An 18,162-nucleotide genomic window follows, 5' to 3' on the forward strand; every position below is an offset into this window, starting at 1 on the left:
GTTTTGCAAGACTTAGTTATGAAGGATATGATTAATATTGAGAATAAATGATGACTCTCACGAAGAGAAAAACCTTTTAGTTGGGAGTGTAGCTGAGCTGCACTGTTCAAAGAAATTGTACCAGATCCAGCAGGTGACTACTTCTTTTGGCAAACTGCCCTCGGAGGGTTCAGTTCCCCTGGTCTGCACCCCCCACCCCACCCCCTCGATCACGTTGTGGTCAGACGAGCTTTTTGGCTGCTACGAAGTACCACAAGCCCCGGAAGAGTTACCTGCTGGAATTACCAACAGGAAGACAATGTCGCCTGCCCAGTGACATCAACAGCATATACCTCTTACCAGCATGGTTTCATTTCTTCTTGCTGCTAAAACTTAGGCTTTGGTATAAGTCCAAAGGTACATTTCTACAGGAATAAAGGCACTTAACTCTTGCAATCAGCAGCTCCCATTGCTGTGAGAGGAGTAAGGCTCGCATAGGCTTATACCGGGATAGCTGCGTCCACATGGATATGTTTCTTCAATTGTACCAGTATCATTGGAGCAGTATGACACTGGGATGTGGCTAAAGCCCTCATTAGTAGATGCATCTGAGAAGCATGTCATCAAACACAGAAATTATTTTTCAGTCACCTTTCATGTGGTTATTCACAAAAATTAATATATTGGTAGTTAAGCCCTTCTGATAAGTGTTCTACAGTGTGTGAAATGTGTCTCTTTTTTTTTTCCCTGTAAGCCTCACGTTGGGCAGTTTCCAGTAACTTGAATGTGGAGCTTTTGGCTTCAGTACAAGGTTATAGTAAGTTTCATCCTGTCCTTCATCTGCTCTCATCTGCGTGGAGGGCATGAGGATGAAGTGCAGGGTTGATTTTTTGCTGACTTAACACCACACAGAGAGCAGCCTTTAACCCCCTGAATTCAAGGGAGTGGTTAGCAGGAAGAGTTTGATCCTTTCTGTTGTATGGGGAGAAGTAAGGGAAAGCCATCGGTGGGAAGAACGGAATGACGAGGTGCAATTCTTCTTTCTTCAGGTTGCTCTGTACAAATCCGTACCAACTCGACTGCTCTCACGAGCATGGGGTCGCCTGAACCAGGTGGAGCTGCCTACATGGCTCCGGAAGCCGGTTTACAGCCTGTACATCTGGACATTTGGAGTGAACATGAAGGAGGCAGCTGTTGAAGATCTACATCACTATAGAAACCTCAGTGAATTCTTCCGCAGGAAGCTGAAACCACAGGCGCGGCCAGTCTGCTGTTTGCACAGCGTGGTGAGTAAAAGGAAACGAAGGCTTTGCGCTACACTACCAGCTTCCCCCCGCCCCCCAAAGGAACATGTCTGCTTTTTGAGGAATGAACAAATTCCTAAGGTGTTTTGGTTTCTTTTCTCTTTGCTGTAGATTAGTCCCTCTGATGGAAAGATCCTGAATTTTGGCCAGGTAAAAAACTGTGAAGTGGAGCAAGTAAAAGGGGTCACCTATTCTCTGGAATCCTTCTTGGGACCTCGCATCTCCACAGAGGAACTGCATTTTAGCCAGGGTGAGTTCTGCATCGGTTCTGCATTTACTCTGCTCTGCCCTTCCAGTGTTCCCAGAGATTGAGAAATGAGATTACACTGGGGTTTTGGGTTTTTTTTCCCCTCTCTTTTCTCGCATTGTCAGGAACAAGACTAGGTCTGATTGTTTTGTTTCATTTGGGGATAAACATGACACTGTTCTAGTTCTTCTTTCTCAACAGCAGCTTTATAGTGTCTTGTCTGGCTTGTTCTGATGATCTGAATTTAATTTTTTGGTCCCTACAATTGACGCCAAGATCTGCCACTACAGCGCGGTGACAGCGCTCCTGCTGTCAGACTGGTATGTGCCCGAGCACCTGGCTAGCAAAAGTTGTATAAGCTGCTCCGTAATGAGAGTTATGCTCAAGTGCTGTACTTCTAATGACTTGTGGCATTGCTGCTCTGCTGCACCTCGAGCACCGTCTCCAAGGCCTTGCGTTTTGATGAAGGCAACACGTTTTGCTAAACTAGCAAGGGGACTGGGGAGACCGAGGACTGCAAACAGTAGGATTATTTTCAGCAGGAGCACAAACACAGCTAATACATTTTATAAAACTAGGGACTCTTCGCAAATTCTGTTCTTAAAAAGGTTGCTCTGAGTAAAAAAACTGTTCTAGAAAGGAGAGCTTTAATAAAAATTCTGTTTCAGTAGATGTCAGTTTCTGCTCTTCTGTTCAGGGAAGGGAAAACTCCAAAATTAAGGAATTTCCAAACTTACTAAAACAATACAGGATGTAATTTTCTTGTAAAGGGGAAAAAACAACTTTCAAGTATTGGATTCCTGGACAAAGTGTATCTTTTTGTAGCCACAACAATACACGTGGACTGCATTTAGCCCTCTGCTGGTTCTGATTTAGCCCGCTAGTTCTGATGTAGACTGCTCTGCTGTGGGAGGTGACAGTGTCACAAATACCTTTAACCCCTTTTTCCCTGTGGTTTCTTTGCAGCCCCACCTGGTAACTCCTTTCAGCAACAACTAGTCACAAAGGAGGGGAACGAGCTCTATCATTGTGTGATCTACCTTGCACCAGGGGATTATCACTGCTTCCACTCACCCACTGACTGGAGAGTGTCGCACCGACGTCACTTCCCAGGTAGGTTTCTGTTCCTAAAAAAACTAATGCGGAGCAGCTACGGCGGGAAGCACTGGCCTGGGCCGCTGCTGAACGAGACACGCCAGTGGAGCAGTTGTACAGTCACATGGTAGATAATGGTAGAAAAGTGATTTGTCATAAATGGTCATGAATTTTATAGTAGTGTTGTTTACCAGAACAAATCCCATATACAGGGTGAAAACAGTAATATTGCATTCAGGCTGGTTTAGTTCTTTGAAGTGACTGTTGGCGCACGCTGACCTGCCTTGTTCCCACACTTTGCATCTGACATACAGATAGTTCTGCAGATCAAACAGTTGCCTAAAACATGATCTCTTCCTGTGCACGGCAAAGAAGATGCAACTAAGCAGTTAAACTCCTGGAGCTGGGATCAGATGTTTTTGGCCTCCTCTTTGCAGATCATCATCCTCTAGTTCAGCAGATAACAAAATGTTTTACTTCCTGGTATCTAGCAGAAACCAAGTACTTGGATTTGGTTCCAAACACCATGACAGCGAGACATTAACCTGCTGCAAGTTTTGAGAAATCTGTCAAGTTCCAGATTGAAGCTAGGCCTTGACTGAAACAAAGGAGTATTGGTGAAATGCTGCTATCGGATTGAGTGCAGTGAAGCAGATGCACTTTATAGCTAAAAATGTGTGTAGTGAATATACCTCACTAAGATGCTTTAAGGACTATGTAGGGATTTAAATCTTTGAGGTTCTTTAATATACTTCTTTTCATCTGATTCACCTGATTGGAATTTCCCAGTCAGCTCGAGCTGATAGCGACTATCTAGCTAGATAGCGACTTGGTTTTCAGCCACAGACTCAGTGACCGCTTCTGTGCGTTTACCAAAGAGAACTGGAAGGGGCTGCTCTCATGGACTCAATAGTTAACCACTGAAACCTGTTTCTAAGCTTCTTAAAAATTCTTTAGCTTCTTTTTAGTAGCCTGTAGCCTTTTGCTAGGTGGGTCTTATGTGCTTATTAGAAAGCTTCTTTCAACTCTGTCAGGGCTGAGACTAGGGACTAGCTCTGCCGTTGTCCTTACCCTGATGCCTCTGCAGGGCCTATTGGATGACAATTAACAGTAGCTGTCATTTGTGAATTCGTAGATGACACTGGTCTGAAGTTGGTTGGTTACATCTTTGGTAGAGGAATGGCGTCAGGCAGTGTGGAAATGAGTCCCTGCCACCTCCCTTTGGTCGGTGTGACTGATGCTAGAACAGCCTTCAGCAACGACAGATCCTTAGTGGCAGGCGCTTGCTGTCAGGAAACGCAGTCAAGGGGAAGCTGTAGATGGGAAGAAGTGAAAGCCAGGGGAGGTGGGGGGTACCAGTCAGCCGGGACAGAACCATTTCTGGGTGTGAAAGTGTAAACCCGTTGCTCTTTCATGGAGAGGAGTGTAGATGGTGCTCCACACGGCATTCAAGCCTTATGCTGAAGGGTCAGCATGGTCTTTAGTTTCCCTGTGACTGTGCCAGTTAAAATGGAAAGTAATATCAGCCCTGCCCAAGTGCGCTGATCTTTCTGGACAGAAGACTGAAGATTACGTCTATGGCCCCTTTACTACAGCCTTGTCCTTCGTTCACTCTGCCTAGCATTCGCCTCTCTTTTTGCAAATAAGTGACACAATTTCTTGCTGGATCAGCGATGGTTATACTGATAATACTATTCAGATGGCATTACAGTACTGCCACAAACCTGACAACTGAACTCAAGTTTTTTCTCCCTCTTGCAGGCTCTCTGATGTCTGTGAATCCTGGAGTTGCTCGGTGGATCAAGGAACTGTTCTGCCACAATGAACGGGTCGTCCTTACAGGTGACTGGAAACACGGCTTTTTCTCTTTAACTGCTGTAGGAGCAACAAACGTGGGCTCTATCCGCATCTACTTCGACCAGGTGAGCAATACAGTAGTAGGCAGCTTTTGGGTTTTGATGGTTGAGGTTGGTATAGTATAATAAAATAAAACTACAAACAAAATTTAAAAAGTCTTATTACCCTACAATGAAGGTGTTTCACAATACTGATGTTAAGGAAGTCACCTCCAGTATAATTTTTTTTTTAATATTCCTATCACACTTTTGAATTGTAAGTAAGTTCCTGCCTTGAAAATGCCTGGATAGCCACAGTCTACAGCTGTGCTAATGAATACAGAGTACTGAAATCCTCAGGTAACAGTTTCTTCCTTCTCTGCACAGGACTTGCATACCAACAGCCCCTGTTACTCTAAAGGTTCCTACAATGACTTCAGCTTCATATCCAACAACAACAAGGAGGGAATCCCCATGAGGAAAGGGGAACACTTAGGGGAATTTAACTTAGGCTCTACGATTGTACTGATCTTCGAGGCACCCAAGGACTTCAAATTCCACCTCAAAGCGGGACAGAAAATCCGCTTCGGAGAAGCACTGGGCTCTCTATAGAAACTCAGCAAGAAGGTTTTCTACACAAAGGGACTCTTGTCACACCACTGAGTGTTTCACTTAACAAGGATCATCACTCAGCAGGACCTGGGTGAGGAAAACAGATGATGTCATTGCTATGTTAAACTATATTTACATGCTGCTGAAGGCAGAAAGAGAATGGAATGACCATGTATGTATCAGGTACAGCTGCCTTTAAAGATGTTGCCCATGGAGGTTTCTGTCCCACCCTGTGCCTGTAGTCTTTCATGTTCTCCCCCCTCAACGTGCCACAGGATAATTATGTTCTTAGAGCCTGTAAGTCCATGTTAAGCCTTCCTGGTCTGTGCAGGTGCAATGGGGAAGGGTGGAGGTAGAGATTACCTGTATCTAAAGGGACATTGACAGGCTGAGTCAGACCTTGTACCTTAGAGCCGCAACATCTTTTTTTCAGACCTTGAGTAAAGAATGTGTTCTCATATTTATTTTATTCTAAGACACTGCTGACATCCTTACGTGAAAGGCAGCCTGTGGATGCATAGAGCACCAAACAGTTAAATCGGCGACTGTGGCTGCACAGTCCAAACTAAACAAAACGTACAACAGACATCAGCACAACGAATTACCCTCATCCACATTTTCTGCTGCTAGTCAACTTTAATTCTTGTACCTGACATCGTCCCTTTAAAAATGCACTGTGTTTTAAACCTGAAAACACTATGTCTACATTCCGTGTGATGAAAAATCCCAAGATGACTAGTTTCCTTAACAAAAAAAGAAAAAGCAGGTGAAACTGTGTGTCCTGTTCCTAATCCATGGTTTTATTTTGCTGTTCCAGGCCTTAAAGACTTTATTTGTGTGAGAGTTACTTCACCTCTTGGATTATGGGGTTAGAAGACATAGGGGCTGTTTTTCTTGTGTGATGCAATGAGATGGCAGTCAGAATGTTCTTGCTATATATCTTCATTGTTGCTTTGTCACTAAATTTTTGAAGAACTAATTCCTCTACTTACAGAACAGTTTCAGATACTTCAGGACCAATTTTTATTGCACAGTGAAATGCCCTATGCACTGACTGTGTATGAAAATATTACAGATCTTTGAAGCAATCCTGCGTTGCCTCCCAGGTGCCAACCTGGCCATCCTATAATGGACTGGCAACAATTTCATCTTATCTAAAATATAAAAAGCCCCCACACCTGCTCTAATTTCTGCCCTCATACTTAATGCCAGGAATGTGCTGGGGGCTGAAGGGTCTATGCTGAAGCTACATCCTACAGCAAAACTTGAGCCTCTTTGTAACTTCATGTCAAGAAGAGTTAAAAATCTGACACCTTGGAGCTGCTGCATGTGGCGTTACATGGCACTGCCAGAAACTGGTGCCAAAGTGAAGATGAAGAATTGAGTTTTAAATCAAAGTATCGATTGTTTTTTAAACTGTTTCCAGTCCAGGCACTCACACATTGAGAACTGATGTTGCTGTCCAGAGCTTGTTAGAGTGGACATGCTTATGAAACCTGCCTTTCTGCTCTCTGAAAGATGTCTCATATTGCTTCCTTGCTTGAGCCTTGGGTGTGTTTTCTGCTACTTCAAGGAGATGCTAGGCTTTGACCAGCTCTGATTTCCTAAAGAAACACTTACCTTCTTTGTATGCACTGCAGAAAATAGAATATAATTTTGTTGTACAAATGTCCTGTATGCTTAGCTTGTCATCAGGAAAAACAGGATGATAAACTGCCTCTAAGTGATGTAGCCCAGCCCTGACTCACATGGTGGTGGCTGTTCAGGTGACAAGCAGGAGAAAATTCATTTGGCTCCGAGAGTCAATGTTTCCTCACTTTACAGGGGGAGGAGTTTGAAAGCTTGAAGTGGCTCTCAGCCACCTATCTTGTTAAACTTCTTGGCATTAGCAACTTTACTCCTGCAGCAATGTATTACAGGTTACAGAAATGTGCACTTTTTTAAACCATCGAGTCTAAGGCAAACATCAACTCCAAGTGGATAAAGCTACAACTAGCCTGTTCCCTGAACTTCAGCATCATATTAACAGTAGAGAACAAGTTTGTTCCAGTGGATGGGAGAGCAGACACCTGAATCTCTTGCCCCTTTTCCGCTGGGGCTAGGGCAGCCAGACACAGCCAAAGCAACTCTCAGCTTTAATTTCTTCCTACTCAGCATCATCATCCACAGTATCTGAAGGTTACTGTAAGGAGGACAGGTTACCTGATGTTTGCTTTATTAGAAATTGAAGGAAGAGGAGAGGATTCGGCATGCAAGTGGCTGTTGTTATGATGGTCTTAATACTGTGCAGAGGTAGCAGATTAACAAACATTACTTGTTATGCAGTGGTTGGCAACGCGCCCTGGAAGTGAGAGCAAAGTTCCTAGAGGGTACTGATAATGCTGTGAATTTCTCCTGCATGGAGAATCCATTTAATTCTTCAACTGTATCAGTAGCACGGTATTTTTGTATGTCAAAGTGTATGACTTACTGACATTAACTCATTTAATTGCAAACATTTTGAAATAAAGAATCTTATCAGTGTTGCTTATCTTTCTGAAATGTCAGGGTAACCTAAACTAGGTATTGTGAGTGCAGCATGAGGTATGTTTAGCTCCTGTTTGGTTTTTAACCAGCTGTAGTAACAAAATAAACCAAGCAAAAATATTTAAGTTGATTTATAAAATAAAGCCATACGTAGACTAAGAGAACGTATATATCTCTTCCATCCTCCCCTGCTATGAAAACGGCAAAAAGTCCTCCCTGTGAGCTGGAAGATTGCTTCAGATGCATTATGTATCCAGAGCAACCTGGATATCATGCAGGCGGGCAACCAGCTTCTGCACGTGATGCCTCTCTTTTAGTTGTGCTTTGGCGAGAGCGTTGATCCTCACCTGCAACTGAAAGTGGAGAGAGTTGTGTAAGGTGTTTGTACAGCAAGACAATATTTACTCTTTTTGATGGAGGAAGAGTGAATGAGCTCTGGCAGCCTGTATATTGTCCCACTTAGGAACCATTAAGTGATGACTGAAGCCAGCCAGTGCCAGAGGTGATGGTACAGCCCCTACACCTGGGGCTGTGGGACTGAGCAGTGCCCATGTGGTCACTGGAGTGTAGCTACGCTGTCCTGAGGCAGTGACAGAAAACTAATTGAGACTGAAGCTACTCAGGGCTGCGCTGTAGCTTGGAAATAGCCTTAGAAAGGTCTGTTGGAGCTGGAGCCACGTTTCTGAGCAAACAGGAAGATGCATTTACACCACAGCCTGTTCTGGTCAACAGCCCACTTCTGATTACAAGTTTCCCTCCTCCTGGCCTTTTAATAACAGCTGGCTATGCAAGGCCTCACAAGTGCTACCAGCCCTTAGTGATAATCACTTAAGTAACTTCAGTGAGTTTGCTGCTTACATACCTGACGCAATTCTTCCTGAATGCCTGGAGCACCGTCTTGGCCCTCTGGCTGCATGCTCGTGTCTAGCCACGTCTGTAGAATCTCTGCCTGCTGCTGACAGGACCTGATAAAAGGGATTAGCAGGATTCCTATCCCAATTAGGAGCTCAACAGTCTAAGCCAACTTAGACCTGCAACTGATGCTTGCAATAAGACCCAATGTTGTGTCTTAAACCAGTGAATGATAAAAGTCTTTAAAATAAGAAAAAAAGGATGTTGGAAAGCAAAGAAATGTGTCTGAAAGCTGTTGGCTCCATTGCCTACTCCCAGTTCCTGGCTTCTTCCTTTCCTGACAGTTGGATCCTCTCCAAGACCCATTTTCTTTTAAGCATCTTTGTAAATGTCTTCTTGGTCTAGTAGAGAAGTTGTCAAACCCCAGCTGTATTTTTTTAATTGACAGTTGAAAAACCTGAGTCTTCATGCCTCATGATAAAAGACCTAAAAGCTACATTTCAACTATTCTGCCAAGTCCATTTGCACTGCCTTCAGCTTACACCCAGTTACGCCTTTGTCACGCTTTCTCCCTAGCTGCCAAAGGTAAAGTTAAACCACTCCCTGACTACAGAAGCAATGCATGTACTCTCTGATGCCTGGCATAAACTCTTAAAAGGAGAAAAAAAAGTCTAGAACTTTTCTCTGCTTCATTCACAGTTCTGCTGTGAACAGAGTGGTTTTCAAAGCAGAGTCATACAAAAAAAATGCAATATTGAGTTGACAGCATGCAGAAGGGCTAGCTAAAGGGGCTTTGCAACATACTCAAGTTCTTGCTTCCTGCTGTAGTAGTACTGCATCTGCTGTTGGATACATCGGAGTTCAACCGCCAGGTTTCTCTGTAACACCATTTCTCTGGAACTGTGCTCCCCTTCTTCCCCTTCAGCTGAGCGGGAGATACAAGCAATGGAAGGAGAGCAGGCTTAGGCCGTTTCTTCTTACCAAGGAAAGGCAGCTTAGTAGACAGGAAACCAGGAACCCTCCCAAGTCCTTTTCACAGTTTGCCACCTTGCGACATGTGCCTTACCCAAGAGATCAGGTACAGTGAGAGGGCAGGAGTCCCAACAGCATTACAAGCTCTCAAGACTCAGTTTACACATTTAAAAAAAAAAAAACAAAAAAAACCACACCAAAAACGCTCTAGTGAACAGTTTAGTACTACAAACGCTGTTTTGGCCTAGTCATGATTTAGTCCTGTGAAACACAAATTTCATGCCCTTATGTCATTAAAAACCACCATGTTGAGAGGTGCTTAGACACCACCTGTCCCCTTTACAACCACACTGCAAGTATGGGGAAAACTTAGAGACCCACCCTGGGTGAATGCCTGCCTCCTGAAGCAAGTTCTGCTGTACCCGCAGCCTTGTGCACGCGAATGCCGAGTCGGGGCCAAAGCCCTGTTCAAGGGATTGAAGGACGGGAACTGCGAGGGGGTGGCTTCTTTTGGCAAAAAGGTGCTCAAGTGCTGGGGCAAAGTCTGTAAAATTGTGTTACCATCCCTAAAAAGAACAACTGACACTCTTCACCTCCTGATGCCGGCATACCAGGCTGCCTTGTCTCCCTTACGTTTTGTGGGGTTGACGTGCAGTCTTGCATGTGATGGAGGAGGACACCCAACTGCTACCGCTTAGATCTGAGGGCATACCTGCAGTCTGGTGGCTCCATTCTCCCACCAAGTCTTCAGGTGACAGCAAACATGGCTGCAGGTTTGGTCGCAACTTCTCCACAGAGTCCTCTCGAGAGTCTTGGGAATGGGCTCCTTTGTGACCATTCCCAGGTTGATGTCCCCTCTGCAGGGTCAGAATGATTCGGGTTTTTTTCCTCACCTGACCTGCTGAGCCCCACTCCCGCTCAGACATCCCCTGCAGTCATAAACCCCCTCTCAAAATACCACAAAAGAAGCAGAGCTTAAGAAACGGCCTCTTTCCTTTCTAGCATGGAGGTATTTCATCAAGATTAACGCCCCCCCATTCTGTGTGGAACAGGAGTTTCAAGTGCAAGCACCTACTTCCAGGTGAAGTGAACTTCAACTTTTGAGACACTCAGCCTAGGTACCTCTAATAAACTGAGCTACTCTTAAATCCTTGTAATCCAGTCAGCAAACTAACTGCTCTGAAGGAGCAGCACTCTCAAGTCAATTGCTAGCAAAAGCATCCTGCTAGGAAGGACACAAGACCCGGTAAAAAGGCATGAATTACAGTACAGCATACACGTGGATTGGTCAGCTAGTGAAATACTGCTTCAGGCTGGTGGTAAACAGGTCTCGGGCATTCGGAGCCAGTTAATTTGGTCAGCTTTTAAGGTCACTAGAACAAGAAAAGAATAGCTCAACCACCAGATGGGCAGTCCAGAAGAGCCATGGGAAAAACCCAGCAATAAGCAGCATGCATGCTGACCGCAGCCCAGTAAGCACACTGGTTTGTCCTTCAGCAACAGACTCACCGCTTCTGCTCCACGTTTCATCTGGGGCGTAAAAGATGAAAGAGACCATAGCTCTGGCCTCCGGAGGGCACGGCGCACATCACGTGTCCCCGGTGGTACAGCCGGGAGAGCAGCACGTGTGAGGGATGGACAGGAATGAGTGGTCTTGCCCATCTGGGATAGACACATAGAGGTACCTTCTTCTGTACGAGGTGTCAGCATCAAGGTCCCAGTCTGCGCAGAACATTTATTCACGGCTGTTTGCTGACAGGGTGCCTCTGATCTGCAAAGGAAGAAGGACGAGGTCCCTGCACATTGCGACCTGTTGGTTTTCTCCTTTGCACTCGGTGCAAAAAAAGGGAGAATCCCGTTATTCCCTTGCACGCAGCTGTCAGTTGGCTGCTTTACTACGCAGCCAAGTTTTAAACCCCAAGTTAAAAAAAAAAAAAGAGAGAGAAAAGAAAAACACCACAGTGGTTTTAAAAAGAAAATAACCCACAAATCCATAACTCCTACCTGCCCTGCTCCAAATCCTCCACATTAATCCAGGCTGAAACAATTTCTTTAGAGCTGTGAATTCAACCCATTAACAAAACCCTGCCTTATTTTGGTTTGGGGATGAGAGAAGAAGGGTGCAGAAGCAGCACTCTCAGATAGGTTTTAACAGGAAATACAGATATTTCCCTTCTCTGAAGCTACTTACAGAACAGTTTCACAAAAAAAGTTTAGTCTGAACAGCTGCTTAAAAGTAATTTCTGCTTTTATAGCACGAGCAGTTTCAGCTCCCTCACTTTCAGGTCTAAGAAGTGATACCATCACTAAAACAAGTGCAGAACACTTAAGACAATGAAACCACAGCTTAGATGAACAATTTCAGCAGCATAGACTTTTTGGGGAAAGTAAAAATAAAAGAGTAGCTCCTTTTAGAGCAGCAAAGTTGATCCAGGCAAGACAGAGAGAAATAGTCAGTTCTGGCTCTGCATTACCAGAGTCATTAATGATTCCCCAGTAGATTAGTTAAATCCAGGCCAAAACCTGCTGAGGAACAAATATGATCTATGAGCCAAAGAGCATCCTGCACAACCCAAACTTCCAAGTTTATGTGACAAGACCGACAGAAAAGGAAACTCGACTTATTAACTAAGCCCATCGATTCTGGAAATAAGTGATGTGCCGTATCTTTCCCTCAAAATCTCTCACTAACGAAACAAAGGCCTTGGTTGCTATTTAATTAACTTGAGAGTTTCATTATTCTTGTCTGCTTCTTGGGCCCCCCACTTTAAGAAGGACGTGGAACTCCTTGAGCAAGTCCCACAGAGAGCTACGAAATTGATCAGGGGCTGGAGCATCTCCCTTGTAAGGAAAGGCTGAGAGACCTGGGCTTGTCCAGCCTGGAGAAGAGAAGCCTGAGGGGGGATCTTGTCAATGCCTATAAATACCTGAAGGGCGGGTGTCAGGGCGATGGGGCCGGGCTCTTTTCAGCGGTGCCCAACGCCAGGCCAAGGGGCCACGGGCACAAGCTGGAACACGGGAAGTTCCCCCTGAACATGAGGGCAAACCCCTTCCCTGTGCGGGTGCCAGAGCAGGGGCACAGGCTGCCCAGAGAGGCTGTGGGGTCCCTTCCCTGGAGACATTCACCCCCCGCCTGGACGCGGCCCTGTGCCCCTGCTCTGGGGGTGCCTGCTCCAGCAGGGGTGGGACGGGGTGAGCTCCAGGGGTCCCTTCCAACCCCACCATTCTGTGATTCATACAAGAAGCCTGATGTTTTTAAGGTCACCATGGCCCGTTGATAGTATAGAGCAATGCAGAGTCCCATAATTACTGAATGCACAGCATAAAGCCTGCTGTAAGACACCCTCTTTTTCTTTACTTTTAAAAACAGAATTTCTGCCTAGTAAAAGGAGGTCCCAGCATTTCCTTGCTTTCTAGAGATTCCAGAAGGAAGTCAGGCCTCCCTGGTGGTAACACTGCTTGTTGAAGAGCATTTCTGAAACGAGCAAACAGAACCAATAATGCCTCAGATTCACGATTATTTTAAGTGGGCATAAGCTGGCGTTGCAGCTAAAGAAACAGTCCTATTCCATCATTCATCCCTTCTCTGCAATATTCCCCTTGCATGCAATAATGATTTTAAAGATTAAATTTCGACCTGTATTAATGTCACAATGTGGTTCACCATACGAAGGAGCGTGCCAGCATGAAGAGTGGCGGAAGGGACAGAACTGAACAAAGCAGAACTGCTTCTTTCGGCAGCATATGCTAGCTTAAAGAAGTGTGAAGCTATCACCTTATTTCCCTATAACGCTCCTGTCCCAGGCTGCAAAGCTTCACAGGAGATTCTTCCTTGCAATTGCCCCCATGATCAGTAAGAATTTTTTAAGGTATAGCTTCCCCAAGAAAAGAAAGGGGCAAGAAGAAAGTTTGGTTTCTACACAGCCAGGATCTTCACATTTATCATTCCATCAGACCCTATATATGACTTCACTGGAAAAAAGAAAAGCTTCAGTGACAGCTCTGGGTCACTTGGGCAAGATAAGCTTTCCTTATGGTAAATACATCTTTCAAACGTTTCTCTGCGTAACCGTTCCTATGACAAGTGACCAACACACTACAAATTCAGGGCTGCATAATGAGAATCGCGTAGTGGGAAGTATATAGCTGAGCTGATTCTGCCTGTCATGGATACGTAAGTATAAAAAGTCACAAATTCTTTCATTATTTGTGGACTGATGTATGCATTATGCAGCAGCGCTTGTGTAACTGCAACACCAGCCGTGTGATGCAGGATCAGAGAAAGAGTTAGGGAAATGGCATGGAACAGTCATCAGTGTGAAAACTTGGAAATACAAGAATGACAGAGACACAGACAGACTACATCTATGCAGGGAGAGACAAACTACATATATGCAAAACAACATATATGCTGGAGAAATGCAGGAGGGACTAGAACTTTGCACTCACACATTACTGAGAATCAAGTCCCCATCAGCACGGTGAAATGGTAGACAACTGCTTTTTGAAGGCCTTGGCTCTTCCTCTGCTGAATGTCCTCTTGTCTCAGGGCCGACATCAGACATTCTAAGTGTCACTTGCTTCTTCAGAGACGGTAGAAAAGAACAAGGATTATTTAATTTTTCTGAGAGCACCTTCTGTTTCCACAGCATGGCATAACGACACACTGACTGGTGAAGGTTGTAGGCTGCCTGCCGACACGAGCATCTGATGGCCAAGCGTAGGAAGCAACAGCATGCCACCCAGGTTGAAAAACACTGCAGAAAGGAACTGAGATTTCTGATGACCCCACAGCCACACCAGCTCTCTATGCTAAATTATTACCATTTGGGTAAAGAGAATTGGCTGGGTACTTCTGTGATGAGGCAGGCTGCACATCAGCAAATGGAACAACTAGTGTCTTCGAAACCTGGAAAAGAGCTGGGAAAGCTGCCTAGGAGCAGGAAGAGAGCAATTGATACAGGCATCCCTGTCTTACTTTCCACACACAGTGCTGGGCTGACACTCAAAGGCAGAAGTGACACTAGCCTATATTTGACGGTATAAGTGGTGCGTAAAGCTAAGGGAGGACTAGATGCAGCCTCTAATCCTTCATTCTAGCACAGAATTTAGAGCCCAGACCCTACCTACAGGCAAAGGTTCCATCCAGCTGTAATGACTATGGTAGGGATTGGCCAGTTTTGAAACAGCTTCATCAGGAAAGGTTCCCAATTAGCAACAGAAATCTGAAGTGCTCTAGTCTTAGTTGAATGAAAGGACAGGATGTTTTGCTTTGAACCACAGGCAAAAAAAGTGTATGTCAGATCCAAACAAGAGCTGAGATGCAGGGCTCCAAGACACACACACACAGACACACACACACAGACACACCCCCACACCCAGAGCGGATCAGAGCCCAGTCCTCGATGTATCGGAGTGATTACTTGTGTGTCTCACCTTCAGCTGGCGCTGGGCTTGGAGCTGTCCCTCCAACTGTTTCATGCCAGCAGTGTATCTCAACTCCTGGGCTACCCCTTCTCTCAGAACAGCAGTGTGGTAAACTCCTGTGGCTTTTTCAGTGCCATCTTTTTTCTGCTGTTGCCCCTTGGCAAAGCTGAACCAAGCAGCAAATACCTACAACGTGAACAGCAGATAGCTGTGAGGGTTACAAAGACAGGTTCCAGGCCAGGGACTCCGCCTGCAGAAAGGAACGCTTGCCCTTCCACTGGACAGCAACAGGTAGAGCTACAGCAACAGCAGGACACTACCACAAGGACAAAGGGACAGGGATTTAAGCCAGCCGAGGCTGGATGGGGAAAAATTTGCAAATTTTTTAATCCAATAAGAAGATTTAGGGACAGTTTTCCAGCATCCTAAAATAACATACAGCACCCCAAAGATGAAAGGAAACAGATACTCACTGTGCACTCTGCTGACTGTAGTCAAATTTGAACATGATCTGCATATCTGCAAACTCACTTGTCTGCCTCTGAAGCCCACACACTCTTACCTTCCTTTGCAATGAAAGGGACCAGTGCCACAATGCTTGCGCCGTCTTCTGCTTTTCCCATTGCTGCTGCAACAGCTGTCAGGGAAAAAAAAATTGCACAGGAACCAGGTTAGAAGTTTACATGTCCCACACCAGAAACGCTAGCCAGAGCACCAACCAAACAGGAAGCGCTGGTGGAGCCATAGCAGAATAACCTGCTCAGTTCACCCAGTGTATGGCAAAGTGTCTCTTGCACTAGTGGAACCAAAAAATCCGGAAAATTTTTAAATACTTTTTTTTTGGCCTCATGTGTAAATGGAATACGAAGGAGAAGGGATAAGGATCAGCAAGGAGCCAGATACCTACCCAGGGACAATTCCTTACCTGTGTCTTCCAGCAAGAGAAGGCAGCAGAGCAAAGTCTACGAGTCATTAGCTCATCTCCCTGCCTCTGTAGCAGCTGTAAGGCAACCAACAGTGAGTCACTTGCAGACAAACCCCACTTATCTGTGCCAAACGCTGCTAGAGCGGATCAGGTACCAAACACCCTTTATCACCTTCCCTTCATTCTGTTGAGGCCACCCTCCCTTCATTCTGCTGAGGCCACCCTCAATATCTAAGTGCCCTATGGTGTAACCCCATTTGCAAATATCCATGAGCCCTGCAAGGATTTAGTGAACAGCAAGTGATCCCACATGTGGCAAGCCCAGCTTGTCATCTCTTGTTAAGTCTATGAGTTCTATCAAAGCTTCTTCAGGCATGTTCTTTCCTCCCCCTCAATGCACAAGGCTGTCATGCTTCTCCTCAGCCCAGACTACCATTCCCTTCACCGGGGTACACGGCCTGCTCCTCCACACGCACAACTCCCCTCCCTGGGTCACTGGCTGGGGAGGTCGCTGATCCTTCTCACCATTTTCCTGAGGCATCGCTGGTGATATGTCTTCCATTTCACCAGGTACTTCTGGAGTAGGTGCTGCTGGTGGTGCTGTACTGCCCTGTGTTGCTGTGCCCTCAGCATCAGAGACTCCCTAGTTAATCCCTTCCAGTGAAGAAACAGGGTCTGTAAATGCACTGTGAGAAGATAAATTAAGCAATGCACCAAAAGGAGACTATTAGTCTTAGAGAGTATCAAGTGATCAGCTACTCTCCCACACTGCTTTAGTGATACTTAACACTAACAATACTGAGCACTGACATACTCAGTGCTAGGAAGAAGGATTGTGAAACACTTCAGGTAACGGACAGTGAGCTGTCACTTGCAAGTCTTCCCTGGTGCCATCAACATTCTTCACAACCCTTTAGGAAATGATTTGCCCTCATTGTGCTTCAGAGTGCTCATGTCAAGAACATGGCACGTACCAAAAAAATGCTTGCAGAGTTTGAGGGCCTTTCTGTATTAATTACTAGAGAAAGACTGAAGCAGTAATTTGTAAGATTACTTGCATTGCCCTCAAACCAGAGATGTCTGAGCTTCCCAAAATTAGTAATGGAAAATTCCTTTGAGGAAGGAAGTGTTACCATCCCTTATATAGACTAGGAACCATTAGAAAAGCAAATGTCACACAAGAAGACTTCAACAGATCACTGGAATCCCGAAAGTCATTCCCCATTCTATGGGGACATCCCTGGTAAGCTTCACAGACCATCCAGTCATTTCATCTGTACAGATGACACAGAAGACTGGCCTACTAAGCCACGTCCTTCTAAGGATCGTACACAGACAGCTAAGTCTTTTGGGAGTTCAATATCTCCATCAGCTCACCTATATCCAAATGTTTTCTGGCCTCCATCACAGCTGTCGCCTTCTGCTGACGGTAATACATCTGTAGCGAGGCAGTGTATCTCCACTGTAGCAACACCTAAAGATATAAAGCAAACAGGAGACAGGATACAGACTGACACTGCAATGCTCTTTGGAAGGGGAAGCAACGTACTCCGCATTGCTGGGACCATAACCATTTCCATCTGTGCTGGTTTCAGCTGAGAAATAGTTAATTCTCGTCACTGTAGCGCCTGTTGTAGCCAGGGGCCTTTCCAGCTTCCCACGCTCTGCCATGTGGGCAGGAGGCCAGGAGGGGCGGGGCCACGGCCGAGGCAGCTGACCCTGACTGGCCAATGGGATGCTCGTTCCATACCACGTGACGCCACGACCCGTACGTTACCCTTCGGCTGTGTCAGGTGTGCTTTGTGTCTGTCGTTCATTCCCCTTCCCCCCGCCCCGGGTCTCACGCCTCTCTCATTATTGGTGCTGTTGTTATCAGTTATTAAACTGTTCTTATCCTGACCCACGGGCGTTACCCTCTGATTGTCTCCCCCGTCCCGCCGGCGGGGGAGCGAGTGAGCGGCTGTGTGGGGCTGAGCTGCCGGCTAAACCACAGCACCATCTCATTTTTCAAAAAAGGCTCAGCAATACAGTGCAAGTTTCCTAAAAATTAAATACCGCAATGTTTCAGAAGGTCCCCCTGGCATTCTCCAAGGTATTCTTCTTTCTTTGTCTCCACCCACCCACCCCAACCCCAGGTAATACTACTATGCTGTATTATACTACTGGTTTTCCCTTCCTTCTAGGAAATGAGCAGAAAGAAAGGAAGAGGAAAGACCATGAGCGCAGAGACAACAGTTTCAGAGATGTGTGTAAAAATAAGATGGGGCTCCCACTTTCTAAACCTTTCTTTCTGGCTCTTAGATGAAGTTTTTGGTCCCTCTAATTGCATTACCTGACCCCTGCCTGAACTAGCATCTGTACTTAGACCTTGGTGTCTGCTATATAGAC

General features: G+C 45.6%; 2 protein-coding genes across 6 annotated transcripts in view; one reads left to right on the top strand and one right to left on the bottom strand.

The window, feature by feature from the left end:
* Positions 1–7,597, top strand: part of PISD (phosphatidylserine decarboxylase) — a 28,242-nt gene extending 20,645 nt beyond the window's left edge. For all 4 annotated transcript variants that reach the window (XM_064466370.1, XM_064466371.1, XM_064466372.1 and 1 more), the window contains 5 exons: positions 1,029–1,265; positions 1,395–1,533; positions 2,497–2,643; positions 4,387–4,547; positions 4,848–7,597. In XM_064466370.1, coding sequence (XP_064322440.1) covers positions 1,029–1,265; positions 1,395–1,533; positions 2,497–2,643; positions 4,387–4,547; positions 4,848–5,072 — 909 coding nt within the window. In that variant the 3' untranslated portion in view covers positions 5,073–7,597. The remainder of the gene's footprint in view (positions 1–1,028; positions 1,266–1,394; positions 1,534–2,496; positions 2,644–4,386; positions 4,548–4,847) is intronic.
* Positions 7,598–7,714: 117 nt separating this feature from the next.
* SFI1 (SFI1 centrin binding protein) overlaps positions 7,715–18,162 on the bottom strand; it is a 30,408-nt gene continuing 19,960 nt past the window's right edge. Inside the window, exons 19-30 of one of the 2 annotated variants that reach the window (XM_064466356.1) lie at positions 17,152–17,248; positions 16,300–16,460; positions 15,775–15,849; positions 15,412–15,486; positions 14,859–15,035; positions 13,872–14,005; positions 12,802–12,897; positions 10,932–11,193; positions 10,135–10,279; positions 9,255–9,375; positions 8,461–8,563; positions 7,715–7,951 (exon numbers count right to left, since the gene is read on the bottom strand). In XM_064466356.1, coding sequence (XP_064322426.1) covers positions 7,844–7,951; positions 8,461–8,563; positions 9,255–9,375; positions 10,135–10,279; positions 10,932–11,193; positions 12,802–12,897; positions 13,872–14,005; positions 14,859–15,035; positions 15,412–15,486; positions 15,775–15,849; positions 16,300–16,460; positions 17,152–17,248 — 1,554 coding nt within the window. In that variant the 3' untranslated portion in view covers positions 7,715–7,843. The remainder of the gene's footprint in view (positions 7,952–8,460; positions 8,564–9,254; positions 9,376–10,134; positions 10,280–10,931; positions 11,194–12,801; positions 12,898–13,871; positions 14,006–14,858; positions 15,036–15,411; positions 15,487–15,774; positions 15,850–16,299; positions 16,461–17,151; positions 17,249–18,162) is intronic. The other variant, XM_064466355.1, reaches the window with a different exon arrangement.

The sequence above is a fragment of the Phalacrocorax carbo genome, chromosome 15 (genome assembly GCF_963921805.1).
Source record: "Phalacrocorax carbo chromosome 15, bPhaCar2.1, whole genome shotgun sequence".
NCBI classification, from domain to species: Eukaryota; Metazoa; Chordata; class Aves; order Suliformes; family Phalacrocoracidae; genus Phalacrocorax; species Phalacrocorax carbo.